The sequence below is a fragment of the Cucurbita pepo genome, chromosome LG13 (assembly GCF_002806865.2).
Source record: "Cucurbita pepo subsp. pepo cultivar mu-cu-16 chromosome LG13, ASM280686v2, whole genome shotgun sequence".
NCBI classification, from domain to species: Eukaryota; Viridiplantae; Streptophyta; class Magnoliopsida; order Cucurbitales; family Cucurbitaceae; genus Cucurbita; species Cucurbita pepo.
Window position 1 is genome coordinate 984413 of NC_036650.1, and position 16942 is coordinate 1001354.

The following is a 16942-nucleotide window of genomic DNA, read 5'->3' on the forward strand; positions in this document are numbered from 1 at the left end:
ATTTTCTTCTAATAAATAATGTTTACTCGTCAATTTTAATAATTCTTTATACTTACAATTTCAAAATTATAATAATTTAACATCGACTTTTATTATTAAATATATATAATCTCGAGTTAATTTAACATTTTTAAGTAAGAAATGATATAGAATTATACAATTTGTTAAAGCCATTGAATTCAAAACGTAGAACAAGAAACAACCATTTTAAGGATGTTCGAGAAAAAAAAAAAAAAAAAGTTGGGGAACTTAAAACGAACAAATTCTTTAAAGTAGGGCTGAGCTGACCCAACGAACCGCAACAATGTCAATGAACGTAACCGATTAAAAGGGGGAAAAAATCGCATTAATGGCGGTTTTAATTAGATCTTATTGGAGTGGAGAAGGGCGTTTGTTTTGGCGGAGCGAAAAAAGTCGGCTTCGATTCACGGATTTTCAAACCATTTTCAGATCAATAAAGCAAAGAAGAAGCAGAGGCAAGCAAGCAAGCAATCAATCGCCATTGCTCATCGCCCTTCACATTTTTCAGACCTTACTTTTTCAAAAAGCCCCAAATTCAGCTTTCCCCAACACCCTTTTCCCAGTTCTCCCATGACGCTTCTCCGAATATAGCATTTCTTTAGTAACTTGAAACCAACACTTCCCCTGGTTGCTTATTCCTTTGAAGGCGTTTCTGGGTTTCCTTCCATTTCCCAAAATGGCTACTAAAGAGTCCAGCTCTGCGGCTGCCACTGAGGGGAAGATTAAAGGGGTTCTTACCCATGGCGGCCGATATGTTCAGTATAATGTTTATGGTAACTTGTTTGAGGTTTCTGCTAAGTATGTTCCTCCTTTGCGACCCATTGGTAGAGGTGCTTATGGTCTTGTTTGGTAAGTTTTTGATCTCTGAACTGCTGTTCTTCTCTTCTTTTAGTTGTTTTCTAACAAGTTTTGTGGATGTTTTGGTGATTCTCCTGCTGATCTGCTTGGTAGATTCATTGTAGAGATTCAATGTAGCTTACTTGTTTAGTGAAATCTTATGTTCTGTTTGCAATTTGGTTTGGTAATGCTTGTTTGAATGAGTATGGTTGGCTAGCTCTTTTTCTTTTGTTAGTTCAACACAACAATTGGGTGTGATCTTTTTGGACGGGAGTATTGTGAGATCTCACGACGGTTGGAGAGGAGAATGAAACATTCCTTATAAGGGTATGGAGACCTCTCCCTAACATACGTAACGGGCCAAAGCGGATAATATCTGTTACTAGTGGGCTTGAGTTGTTACAAATGGTATTAGATGTGCTAGTGAGGAGGCTGAACCCCGAAGGGGGGTGAACACAGGGCGATGTGCAAGTGAGGACGTTGAGCCATGAAAGGGGTGGATCTGTTACTAGTGGGCTTGAGTTGTTACAAATGGTATTAGATGTGCTAGCGAGGAGTCTGAACCCTGAACGGGGGTGAACACAGGGCGATGTGCAAGTGAGGACGTTGAGCCATGAAAGGGGTGGATCTGTTACTAGTGGGCTTGAGTTGTTACAAATGGTATTAGATGTGCTAGCGAGGAGTCTGAACCCTGAACGGGGGTGAACACAGGGCGATGTGCAAGTGAGGACGTTGAGCCATGAAAGGGGTGGATCTGTTACTAGTGGGCTTGAGTTGTTACAAATGGTATTAGATGTGCTAGCGAGGAGTCTGAACCCTGAACGGGGGTAAACACAGGGCGATGTGCAAGTGAGGACGTTGAGCCACAAAAGGGGTGGATCGTGAGATCTCATATCGATTGGAGAAAGAAACGAGTGGCAGCGAAGACGTTGGGTCCCGAAGGGGGGTGGATTGTGAGATTCCACATCAGTTGGGGAGGAGAACGAAACATTNGTTAGTTCAACACAACAATTGGGTGTGATCTTTTTGGACGGGAGTATTGTGAGATCTCACGACGGTTGGAGAGGAGAATGAAACATTCCTTATAAGGGTATGGAGACCTCTCCCTAACATACGTAACGGGCCAAAGCGGATAATATCTGTTACTAGTGGGCTTGAGTTGTTACAAATGGTATTAGATGTGCTAGTGAGGAGGCTGAACCCCGAAGGGGGGTGAACACAGGGCGATGTGCAAGTGAGGACGTTGAGCCATGAAAGGGGTGGATCTGTTACTAGTGGGCTTGAGTTGTTACAAATGGTATTAGATGTGCTAGCGAGGAGTCTGAACCCTGAACGGGGGTAAACACAGGGCGATGTGCAAGTGAGGACGTTGAGCCACAAAAGGGGTGGATCGTGAGATCTCATATCGATTGGAGAAAGAAACGAGTGGCAGCGAAGACGTTGGGTCCCGAAGGGGGGTGGATTGTGAGATTCCACATCAGTTGGGGAGGAGAACGAAACATTCTTTATAAGAGTGTAGAAACCTCTCCCTAACAGACGCATTTTAGAAACCTTGAGGGGAAGTCCAAGAGGGAAAGCCCAAAGAGCAGTGGACTTGGGCCGTTACAAGTATGGTTTAATCAGTTGAGCTATGTTCGTGTTTACACATGGTTGGCTTAGCTTGAAAACTAGTGATCTAATCCAACGTAGTTAGATTGGGGATCCACTCAAGAAAACCAAAAGTAAGGCTTACCTTTTCTATTGTCTTCTCTCAATCACAGCTTGTCTTACTACNTGAGGAGGCTGAACCCCGAAGGGGGGTGAACACAGGGCGATGTGCAAGTGAGGACGTTGAGCCATGAAAGGGGTGGATCTGTTACTAGTGGGCTTGAGTTGTTACAAATGGTATTAGATGTGCTAGCGAGGAGTCTGAACCCTGAACGGGGGTGAACACAGGGCGATGTGCAAGTGAGGACGTTGAGCCATAAAAGGGGTGGATCGTGAGATCTCATATCGATTGGAGAAAGAAACGAGTGGCAGCGAAGACGTTGGGTCCCGAAGGGGGGTGGATTGTGAGATTCCACATCAGTTGGGGAGGAGAACGAAACATTCTTTATAAGAGTGTAGAAACCTCTCCCTAACAGACGCATTTTAGAAACCTTGAGGGGAAGTCCAAGAGGGAAAGCCCAAAGAGCAGTGGACTTGGGCCGTTACAAGTATGGTTTAATCAGTTGAGCTATGTTCGTGTTTACACATGGTTGGCTTAGCTTGAAAACTAGTGATCTAATCCAACGTAGTTAGATTGGGGATCCACTCAAGAAAACCAAAAGTAAGGCTTACCTTTTCTATTGTCTTCTCTCAATCACAGCTTGTCTTACTACTACTTCTAGATGTTTGCTGTCCTTGTCGATCCACTTTTCGTTTTAAAGTNGCTACTTCTAGATGTTTACTGTCCTTGTCGATCCACTTTTCGTTTTAAAGTTTAGAGTAATATCGCGACGATTACGATAACCGAACCGTGTGCTGGGTTCACATAATTTCTTTCTCTGTAGTGCTGCTGTAAATTCTGAGACACATGAAGAGGTTGCCATCAAGAAAATTGGAAATGCTTTTGATAACATAATCGATGCCAAGAGGACATTGAGAGAAATTAAGCTTCTTTGCCACATGGAACACGAAAATGTATGGTTTGTTTTTATATTCCCTGCTAGATGAGCTGAGAGCTCGTTTATCTGCTTCGTCCTCTGTAACTGCTCGACTTTTAACCCTTCGCAGATTATAGCCATCAGAGACATCATTCGGCCACCAAAAAGAGAGGTTTTTAATGATGTTTATATCGTTTACGAATTGATGGACACTGATCTTCATCAAATAATTCGTTCCGACCAATCACTGACCGACGATCATTGCCAGGTTTGACGCTGCAATTTTGATCCTACCCCAGTGATCGTTTTATAAAATATGAGTTCATGACACTTATAGTTGTTTTATACTTCTTTGGGATCTAAGTTAATGTTCGACCGATATTAGTGAGTTCGAGCCAAACCGAGAAAGAATAATGGTCATTCAAAGTTCGAAGTTTGTTATCATTATTGACTCGAGAAAAGTTTTTGTGAGATCCCACATCGGTTGGAGAGGGGAACGAAGCATTCCTTATAAGGGTGTGGAAACCTCTCCCTAGTAGACACGTTTTAAATCCGTGAGGCTAGGCCAAAGCGGACAGTATCTACTAGTGGTGGACTTAGGTTGTTACTGTTTTTCCTTTGGTGAATCGGTGATAATACATTCAATATGGAAACTTTTTGGCCATTCACTGCATCAAGTTTTTGTATATTCTGGCATGACGATACGCGTATGGATGACGGGCCGTTCATATTTAGAGAATCATTATTCATTAGCCTTGTCTTTGAAGCTAAACTCACCATTAAACTGACATGTTATGCACTTTGCAGTACTTTTTGTATCAGTTATTGCGTGGGCTGAAGTATGTACATTCAGCCAAGGTCCTGCACCGTGATCTCAAGCCAAGCAACCTGCTTCTGAATGCAAATTGCGACCTTAAAATTGGCGATTTTGGATTAGCTAGAACGACTTCTGAAACCGACTTCATGACCGAATATGTGGTTACTCGTTGGTACCGAGCACCGGAATTGCTGCTCAATTGTTCGGAGTACACTGCTGCTATCGATGTTTGGTCTGTCGGATGCATTCTTGGTGAGATCATGACCAGAGAACCTCTCTTCCCTGGAAAAGATTATGTTCATCAACTCAGACTTATAACTGAGGTACAAGTTTTAATACCTATAAGAGTTCGAGTTCATGTTCTTGTGTGTACAACTCTTTTTATAGTTTGGAAAATTTGATAGAGTTTACTAAGTTTGGAATGACTTCTAGTTTTAGAAGGGTCAAAAGTGCTTTTAGCCGATTTAAATCGAGGATCTAAATTTTCATCCCAAACTGTGAGATCCCACGTTGGTTGGAGAGGGGAACGAAACATGCTTTATCAGACTGTGGAAACCTCTCCCTAACAGATGCACTTTAAACCCGTGAGGCTGATGGCGATATGTAACAGGCCAAAGCGGACAATCTCTATTAACGGTGGACTTGGGTTGTTACAAATGGTAACAGAGCTAGACATCGGGCGGTGTGCCAGCAAGGATGTTATGTTGGGCCCCAAGGAGGGTAGATTGTAAGATCCCACGTTGGTTGGAGAGGGGAACAGAACATTCTTTATAAGAGTGTGGAAACCTCTCCCCGCGATATGTAATGGGTCAAAGCGGACAATATCTGTTAGCGGTGGGCTTGGACTGTTACAAATGGTATCAGAGCCCAACACCGTGTGCCAGCGAGGATGCTGGCCCCCAAGGAGGGTAGATTGTGAGATCTCACATTGGTTGGAGAGGGGAACGAAGCATTCTTTATAAGAGTGTTGAAACCTCTCTCTAACAGACGTGCTTTAAAACCATGAGGCTGACGGCGATACGTAACAGACCAAAGCGGACAATATCTGTTAGCGGTGGGCTTGGACTGTTACAAATGGTATCAGAGCCCAACACCGTGTGCCAGCGAGGATGCTGGCCCCCAAGGAGGGTAGATTGTGAGATCTCACATTGGTTGGAGAGGGGAACGAAGCATTCTTTATAAGAGTGTTGAAACCTCTCTCTAACAGACGTGCTTTAAAACCATGAGGCTGACGGCGATACGTAACAGACCAAAGCGGACAATATCTGTTAGCGGTGGGCTTGGACTGTTACAAATGGTATCAGAGCCCAACACCGTGTGCCAGCAAGGATTCTGGGCCCCCAAAGAGGGTAGAAGATTGTGAGATCTCACATTGGTTGGAGAGGGGAACGAAGCATTCTTTATAAGAGTGTTGAAACCTCTCCCTAACAGACGTGTTTTAAAACCATGAGGCTGACGGCGATACGTAACAAACAAAAGCGGACAATATCTGTTAGCAGTGGGATTGGGCTGTTACAAATGGTATCAGAGCTAGACACTGGGCGGTGTGCTAGCGAGGATGCTGGCCCCCAAGAGGGTAGATTGTGAGATCCCACGTTGGTTGGAGAGGGGAACAAAACATTATTTATAAGAGTGTGGAAACCTCTCCCTGATAGACATGTTTTAGAACCGTGAGGCTGCGGCGATACGTAACGGGCCAAAGCGAACACAAACTCACTACAAGTCAAAAGGAAAACAACACAAAAGCCTAGGGGAGAATCATAGTGTTTCGGGTCTTGAGCGCTCGTTCTCCGTTCTGTATTAACTTCCTTATTTGCTTCTAACGTACTCTCCCTCCATACACACGCACACACTCTTTCTGCTATGGACGTTGACTATCAACGCTCACTCGATCATATTCGTAAATAACAGTGGTTTTTCAATGGTGGTGGTGCTAAATGACCATCTTGTATGTTTGACATCTTATGTACGCTGAAAATCTCTTTTTGCGCTTGTGATATCTTGATTCTCGTCGTCGTTTTTATCGACCGTGACGTTGTCAGAAATATTTTAGCTCTTCATTCCTGCTGATGAAAAAAAGAAAAGCATGCATATCTTGATCATTTCTTTGTTTTCCAATGTAAAAGCTACTAGGATCACCGGATGACGCCAGCCTAGGATTTCTCCGAAGCGACAATGCTCGAAGATACGTCAAGCAGCTTCCACAGTACAGGAAACAACAATTCTCAGCTAGATTTCCCAACATGTCTCCAGCTGCTCTTGATCTTCTAGAAAAGATGCTCGTATTCGATCCAAACAAACGCATTACAGGTCTGCGAAAACCGTTCATACTTTAACCACGAAACCATCTCGATCTTTTATCAAATATGTGATGATACCTCTGTACCCTTTTGCAGTGGAGGAGGCACTTTGTCATCCATACTTGCAATCTCTTCACGACATCAACGACGAGCCAGTCTGTGTCAGGCCCTTCAGTTTCGATTTCGAGCAACCGTCGTGCACTGAAGAGCATATTAAAGAACTCATCTGGAAAGAATCCGTCCGGTTCAACCCCGACGAATCAAGCAGAAGGACGACTCTTTGCGTCTAAGGTGATCTAGATGCTTGAAACTGAACACTTGTTTTCTTTTCCCTGAATAGGATTTACTGTCATGATCAAGTAGATAAGAACAGCAGTAAAACTTGTATGGTTACCCATATGAATGAACGTATTCGACGAAACTAAGAACGAAAGACCCGAAAAACGAATCGAAAAATGGCGCAGAGTATTAGGTATTGGGAGATTTTGGAGCAAAGGATTGTGGATGCTTGTACTTTCCATGGATCTTAATGAACTTATGAAATAAATTGAAGGGTGTATTGTTATAGATATGATTTTCTTTGTATTTGCTTCATTGTGTGTTTATCAATCTGCAGATTCTAATCACATCTTTTCATCTTATGTTAATACCCTTATCTTATATCATATTTTTGACTTGGTACCTAATCTTTTGAATTATTGCTTCTCGTGCACTTCGGTAAATTCTAACCTTACGTGAGATCTCATGTCGGTTGGAGAGGGGAATGAAATATTTCGTATAAGGGTGTGTAAATCTCTCTTTAACAGACGCGTTTTAAAACATTGAGAGAAAACTCGAAAGAGAAAGCTTAAAAAGGACCATATATGCTAATGGTGGGTTTGAGCGGTTACAAATGGTATCAAAGCCAAACATTGGGCGATGTGCCAGTGAGTACGCTGGGTGTCACAATCGCACTTACAATTGTGCAAACACTCACTTCCCACGCTGGGTGTCACAATCGCACTTACAATTGTGCAAACACTCACTTCCCAGTAATAACTGAGTTAAGCCAATTTGTTCTTGCGTTGTCTATGGCCAAGCGACGTATGCTCGAGCTTCTGGTCTCGGTTCAAGAAGAAAGTTTGAGAAAACGGGGGCAGAGAGAGATTTCGAAAGAAAGGTTTTGAAAGTAAGATATGAGAAATTGAAATTGGTGTTATAAATGCGTGTAAAAAGGCAATAACAATGGCTCAAAGTATATAACTATTGGTAGGGAGAAGTTGACAATTAGTCATATCACCCCATTTTGAGATATTTCATGCTTGGCAGGCCTAGACATGATTTAGCCAAAACGTCGTACTCTCTCAGGAATACAAAAGAAAAGCATTACTAGAAAAACATAAAAGGTTTGGCTTGACATGAGCATGCGGCCATGGACAACACGCCCTGGACGAGTATGATCGTGACACTGGGCTCCAGGGGGGTGAATGTGAGATCCCACATCGGTGGGAGAGGGGAAGAAAACATTTCTTATAAGGGCGTGAGAATCTCTCTCTAACATATGCATTTTAAAACATTGAGGGGAAACTCGAAAGGGAAAACTTAGACAATATGTGCTAGCAGTAGGTTTGGGCTGTTACAAATGATATCAAAGCTAAAAATCGAGCGATTTGTCAGCGAGAATGCTAAGTCCCAAGAGGGGTGAATTGTGAGATCTCACATCGGTTGGAGAAGGAAGCAAAACAATTCTTATACCATAGCAGACATGTTTTAAAACCTTGAGGGAAACTCCGAAAAAGAAAAAGCTCGAAAAGGACAATATGTACTAACGGTGAGTTTGAACCGTTACACTATAGATTAACCTAAATCATGAAATTTAAGCTCATGGTTTGGTTAACTAAAACCATAGGTGATTTAATATAGGGAACCAAACAAAGTCCTATTGTTCAATTCACGTTTTCTCAAAATTTTGGTCTGCCCAAAACAAGATGGATAGAGTTGCATGCATTACTCCCATGTTCTTGGAGCCGCCATTTATTTAAAATAATATCTTTATTCATTTTAAAAGTTGCAATATTATACTTGACCTTTTATAAATGTTTTAAAACTGAAAACCATTGAAATTTTGGATAGAAATTTAGAGTGTAGTGATGACATTAAATGATGTGATGGTGTTCGAGTTTTAGTTTTGTTCCAAGTCACGGTACACACTATTTTCGGTCTTATTTATTCATTCTAAGATTTTTACTTCAAAAATAGTTTTGAAACGTTTGTCCAAGCTGGCAACTAAACACGAAAGTTGTGTTCGTTACTAGACTTAACCGAACACCTTATATACACACACAAAAGAAATTAAAAAGACAATAGTGTACGTACACGAAAGCAATAAAGTACAATTCTCATAAGAAGTATAAGGGTAAATTCGTAAGTTCACTCGATGCCTAATGCCTAAAAGAAGAAAAACATAAAATAAGATGAAACTACAAGATGTTAAATTAAAAATGAAACAAAACTAACAAAACACAATGGTCCCAAAACGCAAACGGAAGCGATAAAGTTGACAGCGACCTTTATCCGAACCCTTAATTTCGAAAGAAAAATTATGTTTTTAAATTTTAAATTATATAAAATATAAAATTAAAAGTTTTTTATTTAGAGACTTTTCTTATATAAAGTTAGAATTGACTTTACAGTATACTATAAAAAAATGTTTAAATATTCCTTTTGGTCCCTAATCAGATTATGAACACATGATTGGATTCGTAGAAGCGACTGACTGCCGTCCATGAGCCTAGCTTGGAGCAAGCCAAAATTGTGACTTGAACCTACTTTGCTAAGAGAACATCACGAAGGGAAAAATAGACGACAGAAAGCAATATCTTCCAGTCAGCAACCCGTGAAGTTTAACACAAGCCCTTTTAGTCAAGCTTTGACTGAATTCTTCTATCAATTTCCTGACCCTTGCTTAACTCCGGTAAACTGATCCTTGCTTAATCTAATCAAAGCCAGGATACTCGGGTGGAAGTATTGAGGTGCATTTGGTTCAAAAGAATATACTTCTAACCTAGTGACCGGCTAGTTTATGCAACTACTCGCTAGTTAGCTCTCACTAACAAATCCAGCCAAATCTCCTCTAGCTTTGTGGTCCAGGGTTTCCACCTTTATTCATTTAGTACCTGCACTTCCCGAATTTTCATTTTGATCACGTTAATTTTAAAACGTGACGNGTCACGTTAATTTCAAAACGTGACGATTCTGATCCATATTTGCAAAAATGCTAAAATTTTGATCGAAAAAAATGTAAACGAAAAAGACCGAAAAGTACATGGACTAAAATNATCACGTTAATTTTAAAACGTGACGATTCTGATCCATATTTGCAAAAATGCTAAAATTTTGATAGAAAAAAATGAGATAAAAATGTAAACGAAAAAGACCGAAAAGTACATGGACTAAAATAGTATTTAAACGAAATGAATAGGGTTATTTTGGTAATTTCACGAACATACCAAAAACGACGAATCTTAACAGCTGATTTACATTGAATACGCAACCCCCGCCTAAGAGCTCAAATCCCTTTAAAACCACTTTCTGTTCCTTTCCAATTTCTTCTCGACTCGATCCTCGATCCTCAATCCAATCCGAAGCTCGCCGGCGTGCGCTCATGTCGACGGGGATCTCGGCCGTTGCAACCGCGGCGCCGTACCGGAGNGATCCTCAATCCAATCCGAAGCTCGCCGGCGTGCGCTCATGGCGACGGGGATCTCGGCCGTTGCAACCGCGGCGCCGTACCGGAGATTAATTCAACGACCGGCGAAAGCTCCACCTCCGGCGAACCGTGTTCCATGGCGGTGCTTTGCAAAACAGAGCACGAGAAGATTGTCGATGGTGAAGAAGAAAAGTGGCGCGAGTGAAGTTGAAATGGTTAGGGATTTGAAGGTAATCGTGGAGGAGAAAATGGGGAGGAAGAAAGCGGAAAGAGATGCTTATCTTGTCGCTGCAATTGTGTCGAGCTTCGNAGTGAGTGAAGTTGAAATGGTTAAGGATTTGAAGGTAATCGTGGAGGAGAAAATGGGGAGGAAGAAAGCAGAAAGAGATGCTTATCTTGTCGCTGCAATTGTGTCGAGCTTCGGGATCACGTCCATGGCCGCCATCGCTGTCTATTACAGATTCTCCTGGCAACTCAAGGTATTTTTCCCCTCCCCTTTTTCTTTTACCAATTTTCTTAACACCTTTATTCCTCTCTTCCAGTTAACGATTGAGAAATAGAATTGCGAACACATAACTCTCCACAATGGTATGATATTGTCCTATCAACCCATGATCATTCTAGGCTTGTAGGACTCCATCCGACCCCTTATTCCATGATCATTCCCTAAATTAGCTGACGTGAGACTTCCATCATCCAACATTCATAACCTTTAAATAGGATATCTATAAACTAATCAAATANCGACCCCTTATTCCATGATCATTCCCTAAATTAGCTGACGTGAAACTTCCATCATCCAACATTCATAACCTTTAAATAGGATATCTATAAACTAATCAAATATACTACTATTCAAATTCCAGAAGAATATTAATTGATTATGAATGTGTAAGATATATTATATAACTAATTATTATAACATTTGGAGCTTATTTAAATCTCGGTTTATTTAAATTTTGATTAATAAATTTTAATTTATAAGGAAATTATTGAAAATAATTCAGAATTACATTTGATTTACAGGGTGGAGATTTTCCAGTTTTGGAAATGTTTGGTACTTTTGCACTATCTGTTGGAGCTGCTGTAAGTTGAAGCTTATAAAATTATGGTTACATTAATAAAAATATTTAATCTCCTTTTAAAAAGTTTCATTAATACTTTTTAAAAAATATCATTTGTTATTATATTTAAAAAAATATTCATAAAATTTTAAAAATAACATTAAAAAATTTAGAAATTATAAGGTATTTTTTAAACTATATTTTTTAATATTTTTATAAGGATATTATTAAAATTTTTGAAAATTTAATAGTTTTTTTTAGGTAAATTATCTAAATATAAAGATATTTTTTTATTAATTTAACTTAAAAAAAGTATTTAAATATTTTTTGAAATGACTTAAAAAAATAATTTTAAATACTTAAAAATTATCTAAAATAATTTTTTTTAGGTGGGGATGGAATTTTGGGCTAGATGGGCACATAAACAACTGTGGCATGATACGCTATGGAATATGCACAAGGTAATAGCGCGTTACATTTAAATGTGTGAACTTTCAATCTTAGTTTAATTTGGTTGATCTATTTTTAAAAATAAATTATTTTTTTTTTTCATATATTTTGTGTTAAAATTTTGTAAATGATTCAAACTAAACATTTTGATATGAACGGGTGAGGCTAGTCTCATCACAGGGCGAGGGATGGACCGTTTGAATTGAACGATGTGTTTGCAATCATCAACGCGGTGCCTGCCATTGCTCTTCTTTCTTTTGGCTTCTTCAATCAAGGCTTCTTCCCCGGTCTATGTTTTGGTGCTGTATGTCTCATCATTAATTTCTACGACATTATTTGAATTTTTTTTTTTTTTTTTTTTTTAAATAATAAAATAATTAATTTGTAAAATGGTCAAAACTGTCGAAGTCCAGGTCAGCTTTGTATGACGTGTCATATTCTGATTCGGCAGGGTTTGGGAATTACGGTGTTTGGAATGGCCTACATGTTCGTCCACGATGGCCTCGTGCACCGTCGTTTCCCTGTGGGTCCCATAGCTGCTGTCCCCTACTTACGACGTGTCGCTGCTGCCCATCATGTAAGTAATTCCCGACATGTCGTTTGTTTTTTTGGGAGTTAATTTTAATTTTTAATTTTTTTTGTTGCAGATCCATCATACGGACAAATTCGACGGCGTCCCGTACGGGTTGTTTTTAGGACCCAAGGTTAGTTCCGTCATTTCACTCACTAATTTTTTTTTAATTGAATAAAAACGACGTCGTTTGGATTGCTGCAGGAACTGGAAGACGTGGATGGCGAGGAAGAGCTGCAGAAAGAAATTAAAAAGAGAAGCAAAGTTTACAGAAATTAAATTAAATTTTCTCATTATATTAATAATAATCAACAATAGGTGGTTATTTATTTATTTTTTAAAATCTTTATCTTCGTGTAATTATTTTTATTAACACGGATGCTCGGTTAAGCTATAAATTTAATTTATTATGTATCAAATCTTCAATCCGTTCTAAAAAATTGTTTAATGAATGTATTCTCATATGTTCTTAAATTTTCAAAATTATATGTTATATAAAAACCTTAATAGTCGAAAAATATAATTAAATTTTAAAGTAACATATANGAATTTTCAAAATTATATGTTATATAAAAATCTTAATAGTCGAAAAATATAATTAAATTTTAAAGTAACATATAAAGCTGTGAGGTTGTGCTTATATATATTTGGTCTCGATCTCATTTAGTTAATCGGAAAAAATCTCTTCACACTTCCTCCTTCATTTTCACGGGCATTGAAATAGACATCTCTAAATGTTAAGAGTGTCGATATCATATTCAAGCTATTATAATTTATTAATTATAGAGTAGAAATTACAAAAAAAATAAAAATAAAAATAAATAAATAAAATAAATAATAATAATGGAGAAGAAGAAGAAGGAAGACTTGGTTTTTAAAAAAGAGAAGACGTGCAAGTAAAAGAAGGGTAAACAAACACGCCACGTGTCATTTAGTGTGTTTTCAAATTCAGGTCCTTTTCTTGACGACGCGTCGTTCTTTCTTGCACTACTCGTCGTCCCATTCCAACAAACTTCTACGCCAATCACTGAGCCTTTTAAATCTCTCTTTTTCTTTTTCTTTTTAATCTTTTCGCAATTTTAATTTCTTTTTTCTTCCGACTTTTCTTTTTATTATATTATATTAAATTAAAAATTACAACACCAACCTAACTCAATCCAAAATAATTTGGTTGGATTTATTATTTAATAAATATTATTTATTTTAAAAAAATTTATAACCACGACAATTGAGCTTAGTCTAAAAGATATTCCAACCAAATTTAACCCAACTACCAGCACTTCTAAACCTTTTCTTGGTTATTATCATGTCATCAATTAAATAATAAAAAATATATTTCAACCATATAAACTAATTATGACCCATTTTTGTAATTTAGTGTACGATGAATTAATATTGAAATAAATAAGAAAGAAACGTGGAATGAAATTAGAATTTTATACGTACGAATGCGATTGGTAGCATAATCCATAATAATAATAATAATTGTTAAGCGAACATGTCTCTCCACAATAGTAGAATATTGTCGACTTTGGAGAGAGTATTCTTTGTTTATAAACCATTAATCATTCTCTAAATGAGGTCGGATGGAGTTGAATTTATTTATTTATTATTATTATTTTTTAATTGAAGAAGCCTATAACCCAACGTAGCAATTTGAGTGTAAAAACAAACATTAGAGAGCCACAATGTATAAAGGTTAGATAGCTCCTCAAGAGGCTGTGCAAGAAGAACTTGTAGAGGACTACGCAGATCTTGGCCAGCCACCTTACCCAACGCTGGTGGGAAAGTTTCATCACCCCTGCAACACCCATAATGTCATGTTTGTTCATGAAGTTCTATGGCTTAAGGTATCCAAAATGACTTACATTTATGAATTGCTGGATACTGAGCAAGCAAGGAGGTTACCAGCTTCATCATACCCTGATGATTTGTTTACACAATTTGTATGGATTATACTCATTTTATGTGTTGAAATTGCTGGGAGTTATGAGTTGTGTGTACTCACCAAGATGAGATGCCCCGCTTTTACTTGTGGTTCTATTATGATTTGTGCCTTCCTGCATAAGAGTTGCATGTAAGATAGCGAGGAATTGGTTGAGATAGGTATTGAGTTTGTGTGTTGGTTGGTTTACTGTATGGTTCTTTGTTCGTTGTTGATGTCTATGAAGGTGCAACCTTTGGTGAAGGGGATCTTTGTGTTCTTCCATACTGTTGAATGATGACCAAGTTTGTTGATCTATTAGAATCCTAAGAGTTGGAGGGATGATGGTAGATAGAGATGTTCACGAGTGAGGTGGGAGTAGGGAAGTCTTTGTGTCCCTGTCCTCATTGCGGGCGAGACCGAGGCCAAAAATAGAGACGAGAATGTAATCTTCGTCCCAGTCCCCACCGCAGACGAGGCGGAGGCCAAGAACAGGGATAAGAATGTAATTTTTGTCCCTGTCTCCACTGTGGGTGAGGTCGAGACCAAGAACAGGGATATGAATGTAACCTCCGTCCCTATCTCCACACGAGCGAGGCTGAGGCCAAGCATAGAGACGAGAATGTAATTTTTATCCTTGTCCCCACCGCGGGTGAGACCAAGGACAAAAACAGGACGAGAATGTAATCTTTGCCCCTGTCCCCACTGCTGGCGAGGCCAAGGGCAAAAATAGGGACGAGAATGTAATCTTCTTCCCAGTCTCCACTGCGGGTGAGGCCGAGGCCAGGAACATGGACGAGAATGAAATCTTTGTCCTTGTTCCCACTGCAGATGAGGTCGAGGCCAAGAACAGGCACGAGAATGTAATCTCCGTCCCTATCCCCACTGCAAGCGAGGCCTATGCCAAAAACAAGGATGAGAATGTAATCTTCATCCCTATCCCCACCGCAGGCGAGGCCAAGACCAAGAACAGTGACAAGAATGTAATCTTCGTCCCTGTCCCCACCGCAGGTGAGGCTGAGGCGAAGAATAGGGACGAGAATGTAATCTTCGTCCCTGTCCCCATCGTAGGCAAGGCCAAGGCCAAAATCAAGGATGAGAATGTAATCTCTGTCCCTGCCCCCACCACGGGCGAGACCGAGGCTAAAAACAGGGGATGAGAATGTAATCCCCGTCCTTCCTCTCGAAAACAGGGATGAAAATGTAATCTCTGTCCCTGTCCCCATCACGAGTGAGGTCGAGGCAAAGAATAGGGACAAGAATGTAACCTCTGTCCCTGTCCCCACCGCGGGCAAGACCGAGGCTAAAAACACGAACGAGAATGTAATCTCTGTCCCTGTCCCCACCGCAGGCAAGGTAAGGCCAAGGCCAAAAACAGGGACGAGAATGTAATCTCCGTCCCTGCCCCGTTTCACTTACGTCGAAAAATCTCTCCTAACTCTCTCTTGTATTTAAACGTGGATTCTAAATAGACATCTCTAATGATAGATAGAAGTACCTAGATGCCAAGTTGCTCCAGCCCGAGACGTGCCACTTTCATAGACGTTACGAAACCTAAACTTCACATCCCGACCCATACTTTGAGTTAGTTCTTCAAAGAACTTGAGAGCAGCCTGCAAGTAGGTTCCATGGACAATCAAGAACAGATTTCTTCTGTACATTCATACTAGTATGAATGACAACACAAAAATACCTCCTTCCCTATAAATGGTTCATCAAACAAGGAGTCCTCAATAAGGCAATCTTCTGACATGTAACTACTCAATTCCTTCAACTTCTTTTCATTGATGCACTCGTACAATTTCCTAACCATTTCTGATGGAGACTTTGAACATGAATCTAAGCTACAACCCGAGCCGTCCTTTAAGCACGACAACACGAAACGGGGCTTAACGTTGGTGGCTAATGTGTAGCTTGTTTTCCTAAGCTTCTTTTGTTGAAACAAATATGAGGGTCTCTTAGGGATGGATGTATATGCAAATGTTCTAAATGGTTGGGAGCCCAAGGTGAGAGCTTGAGGAGGAGGGCTCGTAATAAGGGCCATTGTGAGTATTAGTTCATTGCAGGAGGAGGAATGGATGGGGTCCTCTTATGAAGACTCGCCCAAGAAAGTGCTTTAAAGGAACTACAAAAGGGTTCAAAGATGGTGCCATTTTGGTGCAAATGGGTTAGGAATATCACTCATTTTGCCTTGGGAGCTAAGCAAAGAAGCTTTTCTCTTATATGGTTTGGTTAACTTGAAAATGTTCGTTCAATGGTGGATAACAAAACATTTTTTATAAATGGTAGAAATCTTTCCGAAATAAACGAGTTTTGAAACTGTGAAACTTTGATGTGTAATAAGCCAAAGGAGACAATATCTACTATCATGGCTCATGCTATTACAAATGTATCAAGGTCAGACATCGAGTGGTGTGCTAGCGAGAACGTTGGGCTCGCAGGCCGAGATGGTGAATTGACCCAAAATGACTTTTAAAGTCATTTTTTTTTAATTACCTTTACTCTAATTATTATGAAAAATGATGTTTAACCATTTTATTTGATTTTTTAAAAAGGTTACTTTTCAATATATATATATATATATATATATATATATATATATATATATATATATATATATATATATATATATCCTACCCTAAATAT

At 39.4% G+C, this 16942-nt stretch overlaps 3 protein-coding genes across 5 annotated transcripts; 2 read left to right on the top strand and 1 right to left on the bottom strand.

Moving 5' to 3' along the window:
* The first annotated feature begins 345 nt into the window (after positions 1-345).
* LOC111809227 (mitogen-activated protein kinase 4-like) lies at positions 346-7224 on the top strand. Its single transcript, XM_023695624.1, has 6 exons — positions 346-870; positions 3390-3519; positions 3613-3750; positions 4290-4622; positions 6426-6609; positions 6696-7224. The coding sequence occupies exons 1-6, from the start codon at positions 698-700 to the stop codon at positions 6887-6889; spliced, it is 1152 nt and encodes a 383-aa protein (XP_023551392.1). The 5' UTR covers positions 346-697; the 3' UTR covers positions 6890-7224.
* Positions 7225-10150: 2926 nt separating this feature from the next.
* On the top strand, positions 10151-12724 carry LOC111808948 (beta-carotene 3-hydroxylase 1, chloroplastic-like). 3 transcript variants are annotated; one of them, XM_023695199.1, is made up of 9 exons: positions 10151-10244; positions 10331-10483; positions 10598-10766; positions 11314-11373; positions 11741-11812; positions 11971-12105; positions 12253-12378; positions 12449-12505; positions 12577-12723. In XM_023695199.1, coding segments are annotated over exons 1-9 (849 nt in total). In that variant the 5' UTR covers positions 10151-10242; the 3' UTR covers positions 12652-12723. The 3 variants fall into 3 exon arrangements, with proteins under 3 accessions (XP_023550967.1, XP_023550966.1, XP_023550968.1); XM_023695198.1 differs by having other exon boundaries at positions 10168-10197; positions 10291-10483; XM_023695200.1 differs by lacking the exon at positions 11314-11373 and having other exon boundaries at positions 10168-10197; positions 10291-10483; positions 12577-12724.
* Positions 12725-13953: 1229 nt separating this feature from the next.
* LOC111808949 lies at positions 13954-16458 on the bottom strand. Its single transcript, XM_023695201.1, has 6 exons — positions 15990-16458; positions 15795-15909; positions 14508-14583; positions 14381-14432; positions 14241-14295; positions 13954-14173 (listed from the first exon to the last, which is right to left on the bottom strand). The coding sequence occupies exons 1-6, from the start codon at positions 16338-16340 to the stop codon at positions 13995-13997; spliced, it is 828 nt and encodes a 275-aa protein (XP_023550969.1). The 5' UTR covers positions 16341-16458; the 3' UTR covers positions 13954-13994.
* Positions 16459-16942: the final 484 nt, after the last annotated feature.